Source organism: Amyelois transitella, chromosome 28, assembly GCF_032362555.1.
Source record: "Amyelois transitella isolate CPQ chromosome 28, ilAmyTran1.1, whole genome shotgun sequence".
Taxonomy (NCBI): domain Eukaryota; kingdom Metazoa; phylum Arthropoda; class Insecta; order Lepidoptera; family Pyralidae; genus Amyelois; species Amyelois transitella.
In genome coordinates, this window is record NC_083531.1 from 901,334 (window position 1) to 924,208 (window position 22,875).

The 22,875-nt window shown below is 37.8% G+C and overlaps 3 protein-coding genes across 5 annotated transcripts; 2 read left to right on the forward strand and 1 right to left on the reverse strand.

The window, feature by feature from the left end:
- Positions 1-641: 641 nt before the first annotated feature.
- On the forward strand, positions 642-12,881 carry LOC106133731 (uncharacterized). 3 transcript variants are annotated; one of them, XM_060952441.1, is made up of 9 exons: positions 642-723; positions 2,706-2,885; positions 3,380-3,589; positions 4,185-4,401; positions 5,486-5,664; positions 6,058-6,328; positions 9,320-9,423; positions 10,110-10,222; positions 11,414-12,881. In XM_060952441.1, the coding sequence occupies exons 1-9, from the start codon at positions 683-685 to the stop codon at positions 11,545-11,547; spliced, it is 1,449 nt and encodes a 482-aa protein (XP_060808424.1). In that variant the 5' UTR covers positions 642-682; the 3' UTR covers positions 11,548-12,881. The 3 variants fall into 3 exon arrangements, with proteins under 3 accessions (XP_060808424.1, XP_060808423.1, XP_060808426.1); XM_060952440.1 differs by lacking the exon at positions 6,058-6,328 and adding an exon at positions 7,329-7,602 and having other exon boundaries at positions 11,414-12,879; XM_060952443.1 differs by lacking the exons at positions 642-723; positions 6,058-6,328 and adding exons at positions 813-1,211; positions 7,329-7,602 and having other exon boundaries at positions 11,414-12,879.
- Positions 12,882-13,553: 672 nt separating this feature from the next.
- Positions 13,554-17,736, forward strand: LOC106133669 (uncharacterized). The gene is made up of 5 exons (XM_060952115.1): positions 13,554-13,599; positions 14,687-14,869; positions 15,315-15,545; positions 16,040-16,118; positions 17,569-17,736. The coding sequence occupies exons 1-5, from the start codon at positions 13,554-13,556 to the stop codon at positions 17,690-17,692; spliced, it is 663 nt and encodes a 220-aa protein (XP_060808098.1). The 3' UTR covers positions 17,693-17,736.
- Positions 17,734-22,809, reverse strand: LOC106133693 (zinc finger protein 525). Its single transcript, XM_013333504.2, has 4 exons — positions 22,476-22,809; positions 21,323-21,457; positions 20,597-20,736; positions 17,734-19,121 (listed from the first exon to the last, which is right to left on the reverse strand). The coding sequence occupies exons 1-4, from the start codon at positions 22,625-22,627 to the stop codon at positions 18,625-18,627; spliced, it is 924 nt and encodes a 307-aa protein (XP_013188958.1). The 5' UTR covers positions 22,628-22,809; the 3' UTR covers positions 17,734-18,624.
- Positions 22,810-22,875: the final 66 nt, after the last annotated feature.

The following is a 22,875-nucleotide window of genomic DNA, read 5'->3' on the forward strand; positions in this document are numbered from 1 at the left end:
ATATTTATTTCTTCTATGCCCGTGTTATCACATACTAAAATACAAGCTTGACCCGCAATTTCGTCTCCGCGAATAAAGCCCCACCTACAGCAGCGCTATAATTTAGCGCCACCTACAAAAGAATACAGGTTTTTCGCAAAGTTCACTGGAACTTTAATTTTTACCTTTGCCCTTTCAAGAAGATTGGTTTTGTAGTTAACGCGTGTAGAGACAACAAAAAAAGCTTACTTTCGCATTTAAAGGTAATATTTTTGGAATAACACTTGTTCTTCAACCCCTTGGCGTAAACGTCACCACCTCTCTTGAGACTGTAGTCAGGGTGTTACACGAATTTTGCAACTTTTGCAGCAGTAGGTACTTAACCCCTGTTTTCATTGTAACATGGTTATAGTCGCCCTTTATCGACGAAAATATTAAATGGCCCTATTCTAAACTGCTAGGAACCATCCACACGGCACATAACGTTGTTCATTTTGTGTTTCTTATTTCATCAGACGGCACCCTTTGTGTTGTAAGTACCTAGAACATGTTCGTATCTATTAATAAACATTTTCCAGATTATTTTGATTGGCGTCATGAGGTCAGTACAAGGTGTCTATATAATATGAGATCACGGGCCCCAATCAGTATTGTAGTAACAATGAAGGTATTGTTGCCAGTCGTGTGGTCCGCCCTTGCGCTTATGTGTGCTACAGCGCATGCGGCAAGTGTCAATAGTTCTGAGTAAGTTTGTTAATTTTGGTTAAAAAAGGTAGACTCGAGCTTTGCAGCTTAGCGGATGAGACAGCAACTTAAAGTGGGAACTAATGAGATGAATGAAAGAAGGTGAAAAGATATATCTTTTTACTCAGTTAAGCGTTTGCCAATTTTCTCAGCTATTGACTATAAAGTTCGAAGCCTGAAACCGAGAAATTTTAAAACTGCGTCTGAAGTGACAAAAATTTTCCCCAAGGAGACGAAACTTGGGCAACTGGACTATATAGTACATACATGGTCATGGTCACACACGACAGCAGGAAGAAGCTGTCCAATTTGCTGAGGCATTGCTTGGTTAAAAAAAGTTGATATAAACAAATGTCAGTCAACGTCAGAGCCTTCAAGATTTTTATTTTTCATGAAGTTTCTTTTTTCCGATCCGACTTTTTGCAGTCAGTAAAGTTTTGTGTTTTGTGGTGGTGTCATTAAATTTTGCGGAAAATTATATTTTTAAAGTAAGTAAACATAGTTTTATATCATAGGGGATTTCTTACACTTACAGAATAAACAAAAACAGACATTGTAAGCTATTCATATAATAAAACATCTCTTATCTTTAACCTATTATAACCTTGTTACTTCGAGACGGTCGTGTAAATAAAATTATAATAAATTGATAACAAACTTACTTTTTCACCCAAGCTAGACCAGCTTCCCTTGTTCCTTTCTTTTCCTTTTATTACCGAACATTCCAATAATGAAATAAGGTACCGGTACTTTTAGGGTATAGTACCGGTACTCATATGAAACAGGTTCCGAAATGAAAAGAACCATTAAATTACCGGTACAAAACCGGTATTTTTGGTACCGTTTCCAAGCCTTGTCCACAGCCTTCTCGGTACACAACTGGTATTTTTGGTACCGTTTCCAAGCCTTCTTCTTTCCATATACATACATATGTTACAGTTAAAACTAGTTTTTAGATAGAACGCGTTTTCCCTAGTTAGAACTAGATTTTACTAAATGCCTTTGTTAAAACTAGAATTAACTAATGCTCAAAATATCAGTTAAAACAGGTTCTTGCTAGACAACACGCGTTTTTCCGAAGAGAGCCAGTTAAAACTGTTCCGACCAAGATCAAAAAGGTGTCTCTGCAAGAAAAATGGTTGCCTTTGTAACTAAAAGTGCCACGATAGTTTGTCTTGTAATAACAAGTAGATCCTCATCCTTTTTATAAATTTAAGTTTGTTAAATTTTTATATTGTATGACAGAGTTGAGAGGAATGAATTGTGGTCAGCACTTTCTATGCATGGGGTGAGCAGTCTGCAATAAATAAATAATAGGAGCACTGAAATCCTTATATGAGGATTCGAGTGCTTGTGTCAGGATAAACCTTTCTCAATCTTAAACCACTCAGTGTGCGCTCGCACACCGAGTGGTTTAAGACACTCATTCCTCTCAACTCTGCCATACAATGTAAAAATTAAACAATCTTAAAGTTTTAAAAAGGATGAGGATCTACTTATTATTACAAGACAAACTATCGCGGCACTTTGTGTTACAAAGGCAACCATTTTTCTTGCAGATAAACCTTTTTGACCTTGGTCGGAACAGTTTTAACTGGCTCTCTTCGGAAAAACGCGTGTACTAGACAACACGCGTTGAAAGAACTTGTTTTAACTGATATTTAATTTTGAGCATTAGTTAATTCTAGTTTTAACAAAGGCATTTAGTAAAAACTAGTTCTAACTAGGGAAAACGCGTTCTATCTAAAAACTAGTTTTAACTGTAACACATACATACATAAAATCACGTCTCTTGCCCGGAGGGGTAGGCAGAGACTACCTCTTTCCGCTTGCCACGATCTTGCATACTTCCTTCGCTTCATCCACATTCATAACTCTCTTCATGCAAGCTTGGCGGTTTCGGGTACTTTTGACCTGACCCTTACATTATTATATATATTCCATCACATTCTGTAAAAAGTAACTGAACTAATATTTTACAGGACAAAAATGGCTGACTACGAAACTATAGTAGTCGGCATGGGCGCCGCGGGTACGACAGCTGCCTCAACGCTAGCACAGAATGGTGTTAGAGTTTTAGCCCTGGAAGCAATGGACCGGATCGGAGGAAGAGTGCACACTGTGCCCTTCGGAGACGGGGTTGTTGAAATGGGTGCTGAGTGGTGGGTAATGCTTCTGAATAACTGCTGTACTACTTCTTATTTGTCTAAGTGTATTCCCGGTCACATCTACAACCCTTTGATACAGAGCTAGGGGTCTGCTACTAGAATAGAGTATATTACAAAATAGGATACAAGGTATCACTTATTGACGTCACATCACTTAAATCTAATAATCACTACCACCGCTTCCAAAGCGCGTGTGTAGAAGTAGCGGCGAAACAAACTACACTGCAGCATTTTCGTCGGACGTCAATTGACAAATATGTCTCTCTTACTAGTACATTGTGGACCAATGCACATTGTCTACATTAAAAAACTGCAATGAATGAATGTAAAACTAATAAACATATTCAAATAAATGTATATGTATAAGTTTGGAAATAATTATTGGTACATGGCCAAGCTGGGATTTGAACCTGTGCCTTCATTCCCATCACGCATTTTAATCGGACATGTAGTTTAAGGAGTTTAAATTTAAACTTCTTTGATTCCAGGATCCACGGCACGTCTCCAAGCAGAACGTACGACCTGGCCACAAAGCACGGGGTGAACCTGACGGAGCAGGACGTCTCCTTGGAGGTGTTCACGTCAGACGGTAACAGAGCCAACAGCAGCCTCATCAATGAGCTGTTTGAGTTGGCAATCGGGTCGGTCAATGATCTGGTCAATGTTGATGAGCCGATGGGCGTCTTTCTTACGAGGAAGTAAGTTCTTGATTCTACATACATACGGTCACGTGTCACCCTTGCGGGGTAGACAGAGCCGACAGTCTTGAAAAGACTGAATGGCCACATTCAGCTATTTGGCTTAAAGATATAATTGAGATTCAAATTGTGACAGTTTGCTAGCCCATCACCTAAAAAAGAATCCCAAGTTTATAAGCCTACCCCTTAGTCGCCTTTTACGACATCCATGGGAAAGAGATGGAGTGGTCCTATTCTTTTTTGTATTGGTGCCGGGAACCATATGGCACATCTTGATTCATCTGTACAATATTGAGTTGACATAGTGAACCAATGGTTTCTTGGTCAATATTTGTATTGAAATAATTAGATTAACATTCATACATTTTTTTTTAATGTAGACACACATGCACATTGCATTCGTCCAGATTTAGTGTTAAGACATCTATATTTGTAAATTGACGTACGTTGAAAATGCTGCAGTGTAGTTTGTTCTGCCACTTCTACACATGCGCTTTGGAAGCTGAACAGCTGAACGTGGCCATTCAGTCCTTTGATGACCATTGACTCTGTCTACCCCGCAGGGGTGATTATATTTTATGTTATATTTTTACAGAATAATGGACTACCTCAAAGAACACCACCCATCCGTCCTAGAAGACAAGGACTTCATAGCGGAATTCCTGAACCTTCTGGACCTGATAATAGGAAACTACGAGGCCAGTAACAGCTGGAACGACGTCACCACCGCCAGCAACTACCAGGAGCTGGACGGCCACCAGCACGTCAGCTGGGGCTCCAGCGGATACAAGACACTGTTCGACATACTGTTAGTGAGTGTCTCCCCTTTCTTTCTTTTCTATATTATTATGGCTTCCAACCGGACGGATGGACCAGATGGGTGCTGAGTGGTGAGTAATGCTTCTGAATAACTGCTGTTCTACTTCTTATTTGTCAAAGCGTATTCCCGGTCACATCCACAACCCCCTGATACAGAGCTAGCATCCGTCCTGGAAGACAAGGACTTCATAGCAGAATTCCTGAACCTAGAAGGTTCTGGACTTGATAATAGGAAGCAACGAAGCCAGTAACAGCTGGAACGACGTCACCACCGCCAGCAACTACCAGGAGCTGGACGGCCACCAGCATGTCAGCTGGGGCTCCAACGGGTACAAGACACTGTTCGACATACTGTTAGTGAGTGTCTCCCCTTTCTTATACATACATACATACATATGGTCACGTCTATATGCGGGGTAGACAGAGCCAACAGGCTTGAAGCTATTTAGCTTAATGTTGCTAGCCCATCGCCTAAAAGTTGAATCCCAAGTTTATAAGCCTATCCCTTAGTCTTTCTTTCTTTTCTATATTATTGCTATGTTTCCTCTCAACGTCAGAGCGTCGGTTAGCACTCAAAACAATGTTTGTGTCTAAGAAAGGTCAAATAAGATCATTGGTCAAGGTAGGATTTAATTCAGGCACCTTATCGGTTTGACTACTGTCACTGTATTGTCTATAAAGGCAGTCAGCTTCACAATATCCAAACTTAGAATAGAAGTATCAGCTAATATCTGCTTCCTCCTGGTGTAAGACCTGCTTACATCCTCACCTCTATGAAGAGTAGCCCAGGGTGTGTCTTTGACCAGGATCCTGGATTGAGTCAGTCAGGTTTTGACACGACTAATGTATGACCTCCGCAACCTTTGGATACCTTTTTACTTTTGGATAATCGTTTCACATTCAGTTGCCTGAATGTGAGTTTCCTCACGACGTTTCCTCTCAGCGTAAGCGCATCGGTTAGCACTAAAACTAATATATGTAACTCAGAAAAGAGTCATTAGTTCATGGCCAAGACCGGAATTATTGTAACGTGTTGTTGTAACACTGACTGAACCAACATTTCTCTTCTTTTTTCAGAATAAATACAATAACGGCCCCGGTCTCCCGTCGCTAACAATAAAACTGAATAGCGAGGTCACAAATATAGCATACTCCAACGACCCAAGTAAAAAGGTCACAGTTACCACGGCAGATGGCACCACATACACTGCGGACAATGTTATAGTGACAGTTTCTTTAGGCGTTTTGAAAGCGAGGTGAGTTATATGTCTACGTCACCTCAATTGACAGATGTAAATGATCTATAGTTCAACTTAAATGCCGGCTGGACGTCGCATCAATGTTCCAATATAACCAATAGACATTGGCAAAAGCCAAGTTTATTCTATACTATTAAATTAAACGAGCAATATTTGTATATAGGTACATATATTTGAACTCGCGTTTTCGGTAAAGGCTCTTAAAGATTTTATTTGAAATTTTAAATACACATGGTTGGTTCGATAAGATGGTTGCTAGGCTATGATAATTGTAGTTTTACTGATGTAATTTTGAAACAGTTATTAACAAAAAGCACCGAACATAGCTCGGTCGCCCAGGTACAATTGATTTTATGGGAAGTAGCTCTGAAACTGCGCCCTCTATTACAGACACAGAGAACTATTCACACCGACTTTATCCCAGCCCAAGCAAACGGCCATAGACAAAATATCGTTCGGCTTACTGGACAAAGTTATATTCTTATTTCCGAATCACTGGTGGATGGACACCGATCATCCTATATGTTTTTTTTGGAAGCCTAATGACAAGAAAAACGTGTTGAATGAAGACGCTTGGTTATTGAAAATGTCGTCTATTTCTACCCCCATGGGAAGCAATAAAGCAATGACTTTTTGGACTTCCGGAGATTCGGGGATTGTGGTCAGTATACTCATGGGGATAGGCATGTTGGTTGATTAATTTTATGTATTAATATCACTTGTATAAAAGATGAGTCGAAAATAGTGGGAGAAGTTGCTATGTTTTGCGGAAGCTAATAAATCAACGCCATCTATTGTCATGTTGCAGAACTACCAATTAAAGCTTTTGAGTACGTACGTACAACTTAGTCGTTCATTTAAATTTGTTGTTACATTGGCTAGGTAAAGGTTAAATTGCCTTTAAAAAGTCGCATGCACAGATAATATAACAACGCATATCCTTACTAATAACAAAAGCGAAAATTTGTTTCATTAATATCAGTATTTTTTAATATGGAGACGGGGGATATGTATAGCTAATAAATGGCGCTACTGTTTAATTAGTTTTTTTTTGTCCTGCGTACAATACATCTCCTTTTCTATATTTGTAAAGATAACAGCATGATCTATGATAACTTTTGTCAGTCACTGACGGGTCGATTCACATGGGTATACTAACTGCTAAGACCAAGCCTCTTTGTTTGAGCACCTTTTATCTTGCTGTACTGCAGCGTTACGGTTATTTTCACGCTTGTGCTACTCCATTTCACCCTGGGTTCGATATCCAATTCGGGAATATACCTCAAAGGCTTGCACAGAAAAAGTGGGTATGCTTACTTGCTTATAGAACGAAATAGAACTAAAGGAAAATTATAGTGACTTTTTAGAAATAGCGCCATCTGGCGTGGCTTGCATTGTTATAAAAAGCACGAGTGGATTTTACGTTTAAGTGTAACTAACGTCCCATAGATGTCGCTTTACATCATCCTGCTGGCATTTGTCCCTATTACGTCACTGCTTGGTGTACCTTCGGAGTACTATAAATATGGTTTCATTGGTTGATATTATATATCCTTCCCTTTTGAATTCTACAGTAAAAAGGAGTGGCGGTCTTATTCTAAAGAGCATTAAACACAGAGCTTATAGCTAAAGGGTTATAAAAAAAAAACGTGTCCTTCCAGGCATAAAGAGCTATTCACACCGAGCTTGTCACAACCAAAAACAATAGCCATAGACAAGTTAACCATAGGCGTAATGGACAAAATTCAGTTTTTATTCGCAACAGCCTGGTGGCCCAAGGTTAAGCCTGCATTCTTTGGTTTCCTCTGGGACGGCGTGGCGAGGAAGCGGTTGACCGAGGGAGACAATTGGTTGACTAGAGTGTTTGCCGCGAGCACGCCGATGGGTTGCGGGCAAGCTTTGACGTTTTGGACTAGCGGGGAGGTTGGGAAGTTGGTCAGTATATGGTGTTTATCTATATATGTATATCTTTGTCTTTATACAGGGTGACATTTAAAACAATTTATTTTTATTTAAATTAAACGTCATCATTTTCACATTTAAAAAAACCCTCAAAACTACGTCACACGCTTTATTAAAGACCAATACTACAAAAAGAAATTAAAACTGAACATGTAAATAAATTATTTTTATAGTATCAAGATCAAGTAAAGTACAGAGTTGTCGAGATCGCTCAGCTGAATGAATTGTGTCGTTGACCTCTGAATCTTACGCGTCGCTTTTCCGCCGGCCGGGGTGATTTGACATATTTAGGATCGTGGATTTAGATACTTTTATTTTTTTTCGTACTTTCTGAAATATGAACCGATATTTTTCTTTTAACGTTTTCAAATATCGTTAAGATGAGTACACTTAACAGTTAAATTAATGCAGTTGAATTAAAAGTCACCCTGTATACTAGCTGTGCCTGACCTGACCTACGCCGACCTGTTTCTAAACTAATATTATAAAGCTGAAGAGTTTGTTTCTTTGCTTGTTTGAACGTGCTAATCTCAGAAACTATTGGTTCGAATTGAAAAAATATTATTTTTGCGTTGAATAGATCATTTATCAAAGGAGGCTTTAGGCTATATAACATCACGCTGCAACTATAGCGAGCAAAGAAATAATGAAAAATGTGAAAAAAAACGGGGAAAATTTTTCCTCCTTGAGGGGTTCAATGATGCCCAAAATAACTATTCCACGCGGACGAAGTCGCAGGCACAGCTAGGGTGAGCAAATAAGACATACGCCCACGGATTTTCGACTGGTTTGAAAAATAAAAAAAAACAACGTCCTCTGCTTTTATTCCGCTCTTCATTTGGTTAATATGGTGGACATTCATTTCGTTTTACATTTTATTACAACATTTTTTTTTTTTTTTTTTTTTTTTTTTGGGACAAATTACACAGATTGAGTTAGCCTCGAAGTAAGTTCGAGACTTGTGTTACGAGATACTAACTCAACGATACTATATATATTTTTATAATAAATACTTATATAGATAAACATCCAAGACCCAGGCCAATCAGAAAAAGTTCTTTTCTCATCATGCCCTGGCCGGGATTCGAACCCGGGACCTCCGGTGACACAGACAAGCGTACTACCGCTGCGCCACAGAGGCCGTCGAAATTTTACGTACCTACCATTATAACCAGGGTGTGGCTGGAAGAGATCCCACTCAGGGATAAGCCCGCCTTTGTACTGTACTATTAATTTTTAAAAAAATATATTCATTATTATAGGATACTTCATATCGCTTAATAATAGTCAAATCTTTTGGTTTCACATTGGTCGACGTCAAATAAATTAAATACTAAAACCTAAGTTTAATGCCGCTTCCAAGGCGTGAGTGCAAAAGAAGCGGTAACAAACTGCACTGCAGCATTTTCTTCAACAACGTCAACTTCACAACATTTAATTTATTTCTGAACAATGTACATTGTATTGAAATGTTCCACTAATCACACTAATACATTCTTAAATTCTAAACATGTTCTAAATATAATAAAGGAACATTTTATTAAAAATATAAATAAATGTTATTACAAGATTCCATGTCCAAAAATTTTAAAGTCAAATAAAAAAAAATTACATTGTTGATGTTTTATATTTGTAATGTACTTCTTTAGTGAACAATAAAGCATTTACTTGCTCACTTACGGTGTTTTAGGTAGAGACGATGCCAGAAGATATAGTGAGGACGAAGCTGATGGGTCTACTCAGGATGTTCATGGGCAAGGATGTTGATGTTCCGGAGCCCATCGCAATGAAGAGGTAAAGGCCGCTGTCAGACATGAATGTGGATGGATGGAATACGATAATATGAATTTTTTTTTTGTTATTTTGTGAGAAAGGTGAATGTTTCTTCGACTTCTTAGTTTCTTGCTCATATTATATTATACTTGTTCTTTGTCCTTTGTTTTTGAAATGAAGACTGTCAAGATTATATTTTGTTATATAAGAATTCTTTGCCAAATACTTCAACAGGTGTACCTACTACTAACGTTGTATTATTGGCGTAAATAATAAATGACACCATTTCGCCACTTAATATGGCATACAAAGTTATTTTTGCATTTGTTTTTGCGTTATTCATATGTTTATTATATAAGTACATACACACATACATATAGTTACGTCTATATCCCTTGCGGGGTAGACAGAGCCAACAGTCTTGAAAATACTGATAGGCCACGTTCAGCTGTTTGGCTCAATGATAGAATTGAGATTCAAATAGTGACAGGTAGTACACTAGATTCACATAGTGACAGGAAAAGTTGCTAGCCCATCGCCTAAAAGAGGGATCCCAAGTTTATATGCCAATCCCTTAGTCGCCTTTTACGGCATCGGCGTAATATACCTACCACATGATGAATAAGAGGTCAATACCTAATAACACCTACTTACGTCAATAGCTTAAATTTAAGTCGCGTCAATGGTTGCATCACCTTCCTCATCAGGTCGACGTGGTTCCACAACCCCTTCACCAGAGGAAGCTATACATACGACAACATTCTTGCGCCGAAGTACCCCACGGCAAGGTCGGATCTCGCTGCACCCATCACGGACTCGGGTAATCATACATACATACATCACTACATAGTACTTATAAAACAAAGTCGCTATTTTAGTCTGTTTGTCTGTATGCTTAAATCTTTAAAATTACGCAACGGATTTTGATGCGGTTTTTTGTAACAGGTAGAGTGATTCAAGAGGAAGGTTTTTATATATAATAAATTCTATTAAATAATGGAGAAATACTGTTATTTTCAGGGTTTCTAATGTGGTGTCGTAAAATAATAGAATTTTGATAAATAAACATATTGATTTTTTCCGTATTTTGCACCCGTGCGAAGCCGGGGCGGGTCGCTAGTACATACATAAAATCACGCCTCTTTCCCGGAAGGGTAGGCAGGGACTACCTCTTTCCACTTGCCACGATCTCTGCATACTTCCTTATAATCATCACTAATGAATAATCATAACAAAATAATACTTACATACATATGTATATATAGCAGATATCATCGGCGCGACTTTTGTATACTCTCATTAAATTTAGTAAACTCAATCTTAGAAAAACATTGCCAACTGAACACTTTAGTGAATAAAAAAAAATATACATACATACACACATATTGTCACGTCTGTATCCCTTGCGGGGTAGACGGAGCCAACAGTCTTGAAAAGACTGATAGGCCACGTTCAGATGTTTGGTTTTATTATAGAATTGAGATTCAAATAGTGACAGGTTGCTAGTCGGTCGCCTAAAAAGGAGAATCCCAAGTTCATAAGCCTATCCCTTAGTCGCTTATTACGATAACGATGGAAAAGAGATGGAGTGATCCTATTCTTTTTTATATTGGTGTCGGGAACCACATGGCACACTTTGTTTCACATACGAGTATTTAGCTAAAACAATTGTGCATACACCCTTAAGATTATTTGTGTTACCTCTGAATACAATAAAAATATAATTGACTAGCTGTGATCGCGACTTCGTCCGCGTGGAATAGTTTTGGGCATCATTGAAGCCGTCAAGGATGAATAATTTTCCCCGTTTTTTTTTCACATTTTCAATTATTCCTTCGCTCCTAAAAGTTGCAGCGTGATGTTATATAGCCTAAAGCCTTCCTCGATAAATGATCTATTCAACACAAACTCGAACCAGTAGTTCCTGAGATTAGCGCGTTCAAACAAACAAACAAACTCTTCAGCTTTATAATGTTACCTACTGTAAATTAAGTATTTGTATAACACTCAGATGGCAACCTGAGGGTGCTATTCGCTGGTGAAGCTACCGACCAGCACCACTTCTCAACGGTCCACGGCGCTACCGACACGGGTCACAGGGAGGCCGCGAGAATACTTGAAAGGAGGGTTAGGAGTCATCTGTGAACGTTTTTATGACGTCATAAGAGTAGATAGTGTTGATGTGACCGATAAATATATATGTGTAGGTATATATTCACTAGCTGTCCCGGCAAACGTTGTTTTGTAATATATACATACATAAAAATCACGCCTCTTTCCCGTAGGGGTAGGCAGAGACTACCTTTTTCCACTTTCCACCACCACGATCTCTGCATACTTCCTTCGCTTCATCTACATTCATAACTCTCTTCATGCAAGCTCGCCGGTTTCGGGTACGCTTGACCTGACCCTTTGCCAGGACGTCCTTAATTTGATCAAGATACGTATGAAATTTATATAATTATGTATTCAAATATATATAATTAACATTTCGGAGGAGTACGAGAACGAACATTGTTACACGGCTTGACCGATTCTCATGAAATTTTGTGAGCATATTGAGTATCTAAGTCTGAGAATCGGCCAACATCAATTTTTTGTCCATCCTTAGCATTTTTTTTAACTAGAAATTACTTTTCTTTAATTATTATATATGGCAAAATAACGTTTGCCTGGACACCTAGTATTACTATATAAAATTTGAATATTTATTTTTGTAATAAAATATACAATACAATTCGTATAAATATATAGCCAATTTTTTGCTACCAATTTTTGTAACATTGTAAATGTAAGATGAATTGTAAAATATTTATATTTTTCCGTAAAGTGTTGTATCGCTTTTTTTAATATTAATATATTATACCAATTGCCATAGACATATGCATTTAAAAAATGTGCCATTGTCGACGATTTTTTAACAAGATTACATAAAAAAATTAAGGTTTGAAGTCGATATGCATATAATTGTGAATAACGAAAAATCATTTGTTGATATGAAAAATAATATACATATAATTTTATTTATGCTTTTTAGAAATCACTAATTTATTATTAAAATCATTATGCGTATTGCTTTTTATGCGTATCGACTCCACACCGGTATTAAGTACAAAATATTGTCATAGTCAACTAAACTGCACATTTTTTCCCAATAAAAATGCGTAGAAAGTTTTTTTACTTGTCTTTCAAGTTTTCATATATTTAACTAATTGGGAAAAATATATAAATATATGTACACGGGGTCACGACCACTAGTCTAGACTAAACTTAACATTGTGTTGGTTGAATTAAGCGTTATCATTATGGTTGGTCGCATACTCGTATAAGGTAAAATATTTATTGACCGCAGAAGTTCTTCCAAATAATGTTATTATTTGTTATATATTGTGATTGTTATATTTACCTATGTAATGCATTGAAATGTTGTATTGTTTGTACCATAGTTTATACTTTTGCTACACACAATAAAACGATAAAATGTGAAAATCAAAGTAGTTTTATTTTCGCTAAAATATTATTTATTGATATAAGTAATCATGTATCGATGCATGCTGGTGAATTAAGCGGTTGGGCGCATTATGTCCAATTCGCAAAATGACAAATTGTCCGGTTCACAATTGGTCCAGATCGAAATTGGTCCATTGCCTGGACCAATCGCGAATTGGACTAATTGCGAACTGGACCAAATGCGAACTGGACAATTGGACATTTCGTGAATTGGGCATAATGCGCCCGTACGGAATTAAGACACTAACATACTTACATGCATATAATCACGTTTTTATCTCCTACGGGTTAGACAGAGCCGACAGTCTCGCAAAGACTGAAAGGCCACGTTCAGCTGTAAGTATAGCTTAAAAATGGAAATGAGATTCAAATAGTGACAGGTTTGCTAGCCCATCGCCTAAATGAACAATCTCAAGTTTATTAACTTTTCCCTTAATCGCCTTTTACGACATCCATAGGAAAAATATGACAAGATTCAGACACTAACATAAAAATAATATATATAAAAATAATAAGCCAACCATTTCTATAGTCAAAAAAAATGATTACATACATACATATCTACATAAAAATCACGCCTCTTTCCCAATGATTACATCAATAAACAAAATCAATAAAACGCATTTCAATCAACTTCCAATATGATAACGTTCCTCATAATTGTTATTTCCGTGCAAAGTATCAACGGTATTTACATGACAGTCAATTTCAATAATGAAACTGAATTAAATATATATAAAAATTACGTGAAAGCCGTCTGCAGCAATAGAGAGGATATATGCAGAGTAGAACATAAAAATGTGTGTGCTGTAAGAAAATTAAATGATTTAATGGAATATAAGGAATTTGAAAACTCGTGCCAAGTTTTTATGTTCAATTTTTGTGATTCTCCCGGGAGGGGTAAGTAGGCTAAAACATACGTACATATGCTCACGTCTATATCCCTTGCGGGGTAGATAGAGCCAACAAACTGTCTTGAAAAGACTGTAAGGTCACCTTCAGCTGTTTGGCTTAATGATAGAATTGAGATTCAAATAGTGACAGGTTTCTAAGTCTATTCCTTAGTCGCCACTCATCGCCTAAAAAATATGCGCAAGTTTATAAGCCTATCTCTTAGTCGCCTTTTACGACATCCACAGGAAAGAGATGCGAGTGGTCCTATTCTTTTTTGTATTAGCGCTGGGAACCACACGGCACAGGTAGGCTGATCAATCATTTATTTTCTTCAGTTCCTCAACGAATATAATAAATAACTAAAAGTTACCTAACTTAAAGTTATTTGTATCTGGGTAAGACCTATACACACGTGGACCGTAATCCCTACACAAGGAAAACATTACCGGGAATCATAACAATATATAACATATAATCACGTTTATATCCCCCGCTGGGCAGACAGAGCCAACAGTCATTCAAAGACTGAAAGGCCACGCCCAACTGTCCGTCTCAATGATAGAATTGAGATTCAAACAGTGACAGGTTGCTAGCCCATCGCCTAAAAGAGTAATCCCAAATATATAAGCCTATTGGAGGAATCCCAAGTATATAATTGGTTTACGTAGGTATAGACCCGAGATCCAGCAAGTAAGTATCACGCCTCTTTCCAGGCAGACTCTACATCTTGCCACTTGTCACGTAAGTTCATCGGTTTCGGGTAATCTTGACCTGACCGTTCGACAGAACGTCTGCGTTTTCATGAAGTTCGCCTGATTTTGAAGCTAAAATTTATTTAATTGTAAAATTTTGTTATTTTTGAATAAACTGATGATTTCAGAATATCACATAGTCGCGTCGGGCAAATGTGATACTCATATAAAAACTAGACGTAACGAAGGCAGTCAGGCCGAAAACAATAGTCAATCAACTACTGAAAGGAATGACGAAGTAATTAGCGAATCAACATTAAATACTGAATCTATTGATGACAATGAAGCTACGACTGCGGAAACAACTGATGGTAGATAATTTTTAATTGAACCTATGTAGGTACCTAGTACGTCTATTTCAGGTGTCATAACATTTTAGCGGCAATTTATTTACATAATAATCGATTCGAATAACTTTTTCATATTAAAAGTTTATGATACAATTATGCCAAAAACTTTATGCAGTTTTCGAAGTTTGCCTTTATAATTAGAATATAGACCCGTCCCCCTTTCACGTTTAGCGATTAATATGAGATTTTGCTCCGAAATAGTATCAATAAACATCGTAACCTAGAAAGATGAAAGAAAGAATAATAATTTGTTTCATATAAAAAACAACTACAATACAAAATTATTCCAAAAGCATATTAATTTATTTTTTTACGTAAAAATGCCTGTCAACGACATATTACTTAACAATTTTCCCGCCATTTTCAAAAACCGCCGATCCATCCGATTGAAATTCGCGCATTTCAGTGGTCAATATCACAAAGTCTATATTGAGGAATGCAAAGAAGACCACCACCAAATTCGTGCCCCTTTACGAAGTGGACACCGCTTTTGATGACCACACGTGCCCACTCTCCTGCCCTGAAATTTATTCGCCCGTTTGCGTCAGCGCCAACCGGGGAAACGGACTGTATTTCAAGTTTTGGACTTTCGTCAACCACTGCAGCGGAGATCTGTACTATTGTAAGAATCCCGATGGTAAGTACTTTTTATGGAGTCACTTCTTTTCACTTAATTTTAAGTTCTAATATTCCTTGGACGTCATATTTGTTAGCATGCAGCTAATTTGTTAAGTATACTTAATACCTACCTGCTATAATGGTTTTAGGAATGCTAGATTCAAAATAAAATAACACGGAATACTTTTTAATTAATTGCAAGCATACATTTGTGCCCCAATTTTTTTTAAAAGTAAAGACATTTCGGGTACTCGTTCTCTTTCTCGTAAATAAATGTGACAAGAGGCGACTAACAGAATATCTATGGAAATTAGCGGACTTTTCCAAAGTAAAATCTGAAAGTGTAACAATGAAAGACTGGTAGATCATTATCAAAGGTGTAACTCGGGCTACTCTCCAGAAGACAGAATGAGGATGTAACCATGATTAATGCCAGCAGCTAAATCGTCCCGAATACAACAAGTTTCGTATACTTAGTTAAAAAAAAAACTACAAAAAGTGTATTTCGTTCAGAATTTGCACCGCCTCCCGACGAGAGTGAAGAGGATGTGAACGCATCCAAACTGGGGTGGTCCTACTGCGGCGCCTCCAGGTATAAAACTAAGCTTGTATGTACCATCAGATCAATGTTCTTGCGTTTATCTTTCTCATTATCCAGAGTCATAGCTTCTATGATTGATGATAACGGTTTACCATAAGTAAATTGCGCTGTTTCCTCTTGGTCATACTAATTTGTCATACCAGTATGACTACAAGGATGCTTCCTCCAAATCCCATCCAACCTCCATGGCTGATCACACTTTCCCGCCACCTGTGACTTCAGATATATGCTCTCTCACTCTGAATCGATAGGTATACCTATGCTCTCTCACTCTGAATCATGGGAGGAGTGCGCTGCTGTCGCGTAAGCTTCCCTAACATCACACTTTTTTGACTCTGCTCTCTCATAGCCCGACATTACTCACCTCTATCCTACTTACATATGGGCGTAGCGTAGCTATGCTGAATCCAGTGTTTAAGGGTGCATCATGTTAAGGTGTTAATTTATTGCCCAAAGTCGATAAATTCTTTAAAATGTCGACTGGTGGAGGATGCAGGAAATTGTACCATGGGAACAAATGAGATGTAAAGACAACAAGTGCACGCATAAATTGAATCTTACATACATATAATCACGTCATATCACTTGCGGGGTAAACAGAGCCAACAGTCTTACTGTAAGTACTGAACCGATTTCCTAAAAACTTTCACCAACTGCTTTGTTTTAACTCAGAAAACATTTAAAACTTTGTTCCATCCAAATCGGTTAACTAAAAAATAAGTTATCGTCATTTGAGTGAACTCAAGGCATGAGTTTGCCTGCAAATAAGTACACGCGGAAAAATCCGAAATTTACGCGAACGAAATCGCGAGCACAGCTAGTCCTATTATAAAGTTGTAACCACATAGCACCACTTAACATTATATTATTTAATTTTCTTGTAGATATCTGTAATCTTATTATAGAGCTGTAACCACATAGCACCACTTAACATTATATTATTTAATTTTCTTGTAGATATCTGTAATCCTATTATAAAGTTGCAACCACATAGCACCACTTAACATTATATTATTTAATTTTCTTGTAGATATCTGTAATCCTATTACAAAGGTGTAACCACATAGCACGACTTAACATTACCTATATTATTTAATTTTCTTGTAGATATCTGTAATCCTATTATAAAGGTGTAACCACATAGCACCACTTAACATTATACATAAATACATACATACATATGGTCACGTCTATATCCCTTGCGGGGTAGACAGAGCCAAAAATCTTGAAAAGACTGAATGGCCACGTTCAGCTATTTGGCTTAACGATAGAATTGAGATTCAACTAGTGACAGGTTGCTAGCCCATCGCCTAAAAAAGAATCCCAAGTTTGCACGCCTATCCCTTAGTCGCCTTTTACGACATCCATGGGAAAGAGATGGAGTGGTCCTATTCTTTTTTGTGTTAATGCCTTAACATTATATTATTTAATTTTCTTGTAGATATCTCCAATTCGCGCGGTTCTCTGAATCAGCCTCCTCCCTGGGGTACTACGGCTGGTTGTCAGGCAAGCAGAAGTACTCTCACATCATGGAGCCCTACGAAAGGAAGCCTGGATATGGATAAGAGAAATAAAAAAAAAAGAAATGTGAAGAAGAAAGAATTAAAAAAAATAAGTAATATATCGGTGTTTATTTTCTTGAATTATATTAGACATTTTAAATTTAAAAAAGTACTAAATACATTTTGTACTTCACGCTTTATTTTATCTTACATCTTCATTCCTTACAGGGTAGACAGAGTTAACAGATTTCGGTAACCACATTCAGCTAGTTTTATGTTACAAAAGCAATAATCTGGATTTACCTATATGTAAGATCTAAGGCTGTGTGTATAAAAATAAATTACTGTTTGTTTGTCACGTCAAAACTCGGGAACGGCTAGCAATTCACCTGATGTTTTAAAACGCTTAATAGGAGTACTATGTACAATAATATAATATATTTATTTACTGTGTGTACTGTATAGTGCCGTGTGGTTCCCGGCACTATTACAAAAAAGAATAGGACCACTCCATCTCTTTCCCATGGATGTCGTAAAAGGCGACTAAGGGATAGGCTTATAAACTTAGGAATTCTCTTTTAGGCGATGGGCTAGCAACCTGTCACTATTTGAATCTCGGTTCTATCATTAAGCCAAATAGCTGAACATGGCCATTCAGTCTTTTCAAGACTGTTGGCTCTGTCTACCCCGCAAGGGATATAGACGTGACCATATGTATGTATGTATTTATTTACATATGTAAACTGCTCGATTTACTGGTAAACAGCTCCAGCTTTAATTCCACCTCTTAGAAGTATACATTTTAGTCTTTTAAAGCCGCATTTCACATTATTAAAAATAAATGCTGCAGTGTAGTTCGTTCCGCCGCTTCTTCTTCACATGCGCTTTGGAAGCGGCAGTAGTTATAATTAGATTTAAGTGACGTCAATGAGTGATACCCGGTATCCAAATTTTGAAAAAAAAAAAGCATTCTATTCTAAAAAAAAAAAAATATTTCAACTCATAATACCATACTTCCTCAACACGCTAACATCATACAAACTCTCGTCGACTCTCTGATTCGGATGATGTACCAAATGTAGCAACACTCTCATTCTACCGCTACCAACCCACCCGCACAATTCGCACCTGAAACTCTTTTTATCACTCGCATGACAACTCAACATGTGTTTCTTCAAATAATACGGCGTACAAAACGTCATATTGCACATATCACACACATTCTTCTTCGTACAACTCCTGTGCTTGTTCAGAGTGATTGCCGAAGGGAATTTCGTCTGACAATCGTCGCATTGCAACTCCGTCCCTTGGTTCACTTCGCCGTTAGCATGCTTCTGTTTGTGACAGAGCAGCGACCTATAGTGGTGGGCTATGAACGAGCACTGATCGCATTTCAAAGGATTATTCTTCCTGTGAATCAATTCGTGTTTGTTTTTGTTCTTTTTGGACGCGCTCCGATACGGACAGTGAGAACATTTGAACGGTTTTATGCCTGTAAGAGATTACATGCATACATAAGTACATATAATTGTGCCGTGTGGTTCTCGGCACCAATACAAAAAAGAATAGGACCACTCCATCTCTTTCCCATGAATGCCGTAAAAGGCGACTAAGGGATAGGCTTATAAACTTGATTCTTTTTTAGTGAACGTGACCATTCAGGCTTTTCAAGACTGCTGGCTCTGTCTATCCCGCAAGGGATATAGATGTGATTATACATATGTATGCATCATACATACATATGGTCACGTCTATATCCCATGCGGGATAGACAGAGCCAAAATTCTCGAAAAGACCATTACGCCACGGCTAGCTGTTTGGCTTAATGATAGAATTGATATTTATCTATCCTATTGCCTATCCCTTAGACGTCTTTTACGACCCTGAATTAGGTGATTCCGTTTTTACACGAAACGACTGCCGTCTGACCTCCACAACATTTGCAGGGGAACCTTTCCGTATTGGATCGATCATGGTCACACATCCAGTTGCCTGAATGTGCAGGTTTCCTCGCGATGTTTTCCCTCGTAAGAGCATCGGTTAGTATTCATTTTTTACTTAACTAAATTACTTTAATGTCTGATCCATCCAATACAGGATCTATGGTCAAGGCCAAACTCCGGACTCTTCTCCGACGGCCTTCTTCTATGACGGCCTCTGGTAGTACGCTTGTCTGTGTCACAGAAGGTCCCGGGTTCGAATCCCGGCCAGATGAGAAAAGAACTTTTTCTGATTGACCTGGGTCTTTGATGTTTATTTATATAAGTATATATAAAATTCTCGTGTCACAATGTTTGTCTCCGTACTCCTCCGAAACGGCTTTACCGATTTTAACCAAATTTTGCATGCATATTCAGTAGGTCTGAGAATCGGCTAACATCTATTTTTCATACCCCTAAGTGTTAAGGGTTGTTCAGACTTAATTTTTTTTTAACAACAAATTACTTATAAATTATTTATATGGCAAAACAACGTTTGTCGGGACAGCTAGTATAAGTATATATTATAAAATATAGTATCGTTGAGTTAGTATCTCGTAACACAAGTCTCGAACTTACTTCGAGGCTAACTCAATCAGTGTAATTTGTCGCGTATACTATATTTATTTATTTATTATTTATTCTCCAGAGTGCTAAGGATGCAGCGAGGACAATAGCCAAAAGAAGAAGGGAGAAGAATACATACATACATATGGTCACGTCTATATCCCATGCGGGGTAGACAGAGCCAACAGTCTTGAAGACTAAATGGCCACGTTCAGCTATTTGGCTTAATGATAGAATTGAGATTCAAATAGTGACAGGTTGCTAGCCCATCGCCTAAAAGAAGAATCCCAAGTTTATAAGCCTATCCCTTAGTCGCCTTTTACGACATCCATGGGAAAGAGATGGAGTGGCCCTATTCTTTTTTCTATTGGTTCCGGGAAACACACTTCAGGGAGAAGAATCTGTAGAAGAATTAAAATACCTTTGTGAACTCTGACGTGTTCTTCGAAGACTGACTTGTTGTAAGTGGAGTACTCGCACATGGTACACTGGAACGGATTCAAACCCTGGTGCGTCTTCCGGATGTGACGGACCATCCGTTCTTCGTTGTCTGTAGTGTACCTGTAAGATTATTTGCGTAGTTTGATATTAAAACAAAGAATATTTTACGGGTGCAGTGTGGTTTCTGGCACCAATAGAAAAAAGAATAGGACCACTCCATCTCTCTCCCATTGATGTCGTAAAAGGCAACTAAGGGATAGGCTTACAAACTTGGGATTCTTGTTTTAGGCGATGGGCTAGCAACCTGTCACTACTTGAATCTCAATTCTATTGTTAAGCCAAATAGCAGAACGTGGCCTATCAGTCTTTACAAGACTGTTGGCTCTGTCTACCCCGCAAGGGCTATAGACGTGATTATATGTATGTAAAACAAAGAATATTTTACGGACGTACTTTTATTTGCGCAATACAGTTTTGGCAAGAAGAAAGAGAGTAATAAGAAGTGCTGCCACATACGGCAAAAGTATGGAACTAAAAATGGTTGCGTTTAATTTCTAACAATAACTGTAAAGATTTAATTTTACACATACATAATATAATCACGTCTTTATCCTTTGCCACGTTAACAGATCAAATAGTCTTGTAGAGACTGAAACGCATAAATTGGTTCTCTTTGACGTATTTATATGTATTGGAAAATACGCACCTTTGGCACTCTGGACATTTGATGCGAGGTTTGTAAATTGATTTGTTTTCTGATTTTATTTCCTGATTTTCAGGATCCTGGGACTCCATTTGTGACGAATGCGACTCGTCCAATTGCACTTTTGGCTCGTGATTCCTGCAACATTAAGGGAGAATATACATATATAAATATTATCATGACTTGAAACAGGCTTGAAGAGGCTGAAAGGCCACATTTCACTATATGGTTTTATGATGTAATTTAGATCTAAATAGGGTTAAACTCTTGAAACGGGCCACCGCCGGAGAGGGGTGGGGAGGGGGCAGGGGGATGGGGGAGGGGTTAACACCCCCCCTCCCGTGACCCCCCCTTGCCGGAAGCCTATAGTTTTTTTTTTACGAATTTTTAAATTTTTTATATAAAAAGTGTGCTAAAGGTCATTAACCGCCAGATGGGCAAGGGGGGGGGGAAAGTCAGAAGGGATGAAAGGGGTGAAGGTGAGTTAAACCTAACCTAACCTATACGTACTGTCTATTATACTTTTTTACTCAGTTTGAACGCTCCGCTCGCTTCGCTCGCTACGCTTTGGTGGTTTACACCAACCTAACCTAACCTAACCAAACCGAGTTTGATTTGTGACTAATTTTTTTCTTTTCATTGCGGGGGGGCTGCGCCCCCTGCACCCCCTGCTGTCCGTTTACCGACAGCTACTTTCGAAGTCAGTAGATAAGATGACAGTAGCACATAACCAAAACGGCGGATTGCGTTCTGTTCATAGTTAGTGTCTTTTTTGTTTTTACTTTTAAGCAAAGTTTTTGACTATATTTTTAGTGCTAAAATATATTAATTAATGTGTTGTACATGTTAAATGGACAAACTAATTATTTAATACTAAATTAACACAGTTTACAATGACAAACCGAAAATATTGCGTTGTTTAGTGCAATTTTTAAGATTTTCAAAAATTCGTATAAAAAAAAGGGGGGGCTTCCGGCAAAAAAAATACTTGGGTCATACAAACCCTCCCCACCCCCTCCCCAACCTCTCTGGCGGTGGCCCGGTTTTAAGAGTTGAGCCGAGATATTAACCCAAAGATACTATATCTTTTAATAATTACATATATCTCATAATACTTATAAAATTATTAATTAATAATATAGTAATAAGAACTCACAAAACTACTGCATTGTCAGCCAGGTCCTCGGTCGTGGGGTCTTCTAATAAGATAGTATCCATAGTCTCTATAACATTGTGTTTGTTGGCTTCCACGTACTCTGCTCCTTGGTCCACATTGATAAACACTGGGAGTTCGTTTTGTGATTCCATATTCTTAGCCTTAAAAATGAGTTATTCAAAATACCTAATTCTCATTACAAGACTGCACTGCTAGAAAAAAAACCAATTCAACTTATCCACAGATATAAACATAACCTGAGAAGCTGTGAGAAAAAACTTGGGAAAAACAAAAAACAAAACAAATCATTCTTGACACAACTGTTTGTCAATGTCAATAGCAGGATACTATATTTGAGGCACAAGCAGCAAAAAATAATCTCTTCGTAGAGCTAATAAAA

What these genes read in the sequence shown, in the direction of transcription:
- LOC106133731 (XM_060952440.1), top strand. Translation starts at nt 683, where the DNA reads ATGTGTGCTACAGCGCATGCGGCAAGTGTCAATAGTTCTGA. An exon ending in GGCGTCTTTCTTACGAGGAA is followed by an intron (nt 3,590 to 4,184) that starts GTAAGTTCTTGA and finishes ATATTTTTACAG; the next exon opens with AATAATGGACTACCTCAAAG. An exon ending in GAGCCCATCGCAATGAAGAG is followed by an intron (nt 9,424 to 10,109) that starts GTAAAGGCCGCT and finishes CTTCCTCATCAG; the next exon opens with GTCGACGTGGTTCCACAACC.
- LOC106133669 (XM_060952115.1), top strand. Translation starts at nt 13,554, where the DNA reads ATGATAACGTTCCTCATAATTGTTATTTCCGTGCAAAGTATCAACG. An exon ending in TTCCGTGCAAAGTATCAACG is followed by an intron (nt 13,600 to 14,686) that starts GTATTTACATGA and finishes TGATGATTTCAG; the next exon opens with AATATCACATAGTCGCGTCG. An exon ending in GACTGCGGAAACAACTGATG is followed by an intron (nt 14,870 to 15,314) that starts GTAGATAATTTT and finishes CGCGCATTTCAG; the next exon opens with TGGTCAATATCACAAAGTCT.
- LOC106133693 (XM_013333504.2), bottom strand. Translation starts at nt 22,627, where the DNA reads ATGGAATCACAAAACGAACTCCCAGTGTTTATCAATGTGGACCAAGGA. An exon ending in AAATGTCCAGAGTGCCAAAG is followed by an intron (nt 20,737 to 21,322) that starts GTGCGTATTTTC and finishes ATAATCTTACAG; the next exon opens with GTACACTACAGACAACGAAG. An exon ending in ACACGTCAGAGTTCACAAAG is followed by an intron (nt 19,122 to 20,596) that starts GTATTTTAATTC and finishes AATCTCTTACAG; the next exon opens with GCATAAAACCGTTCAAATGT.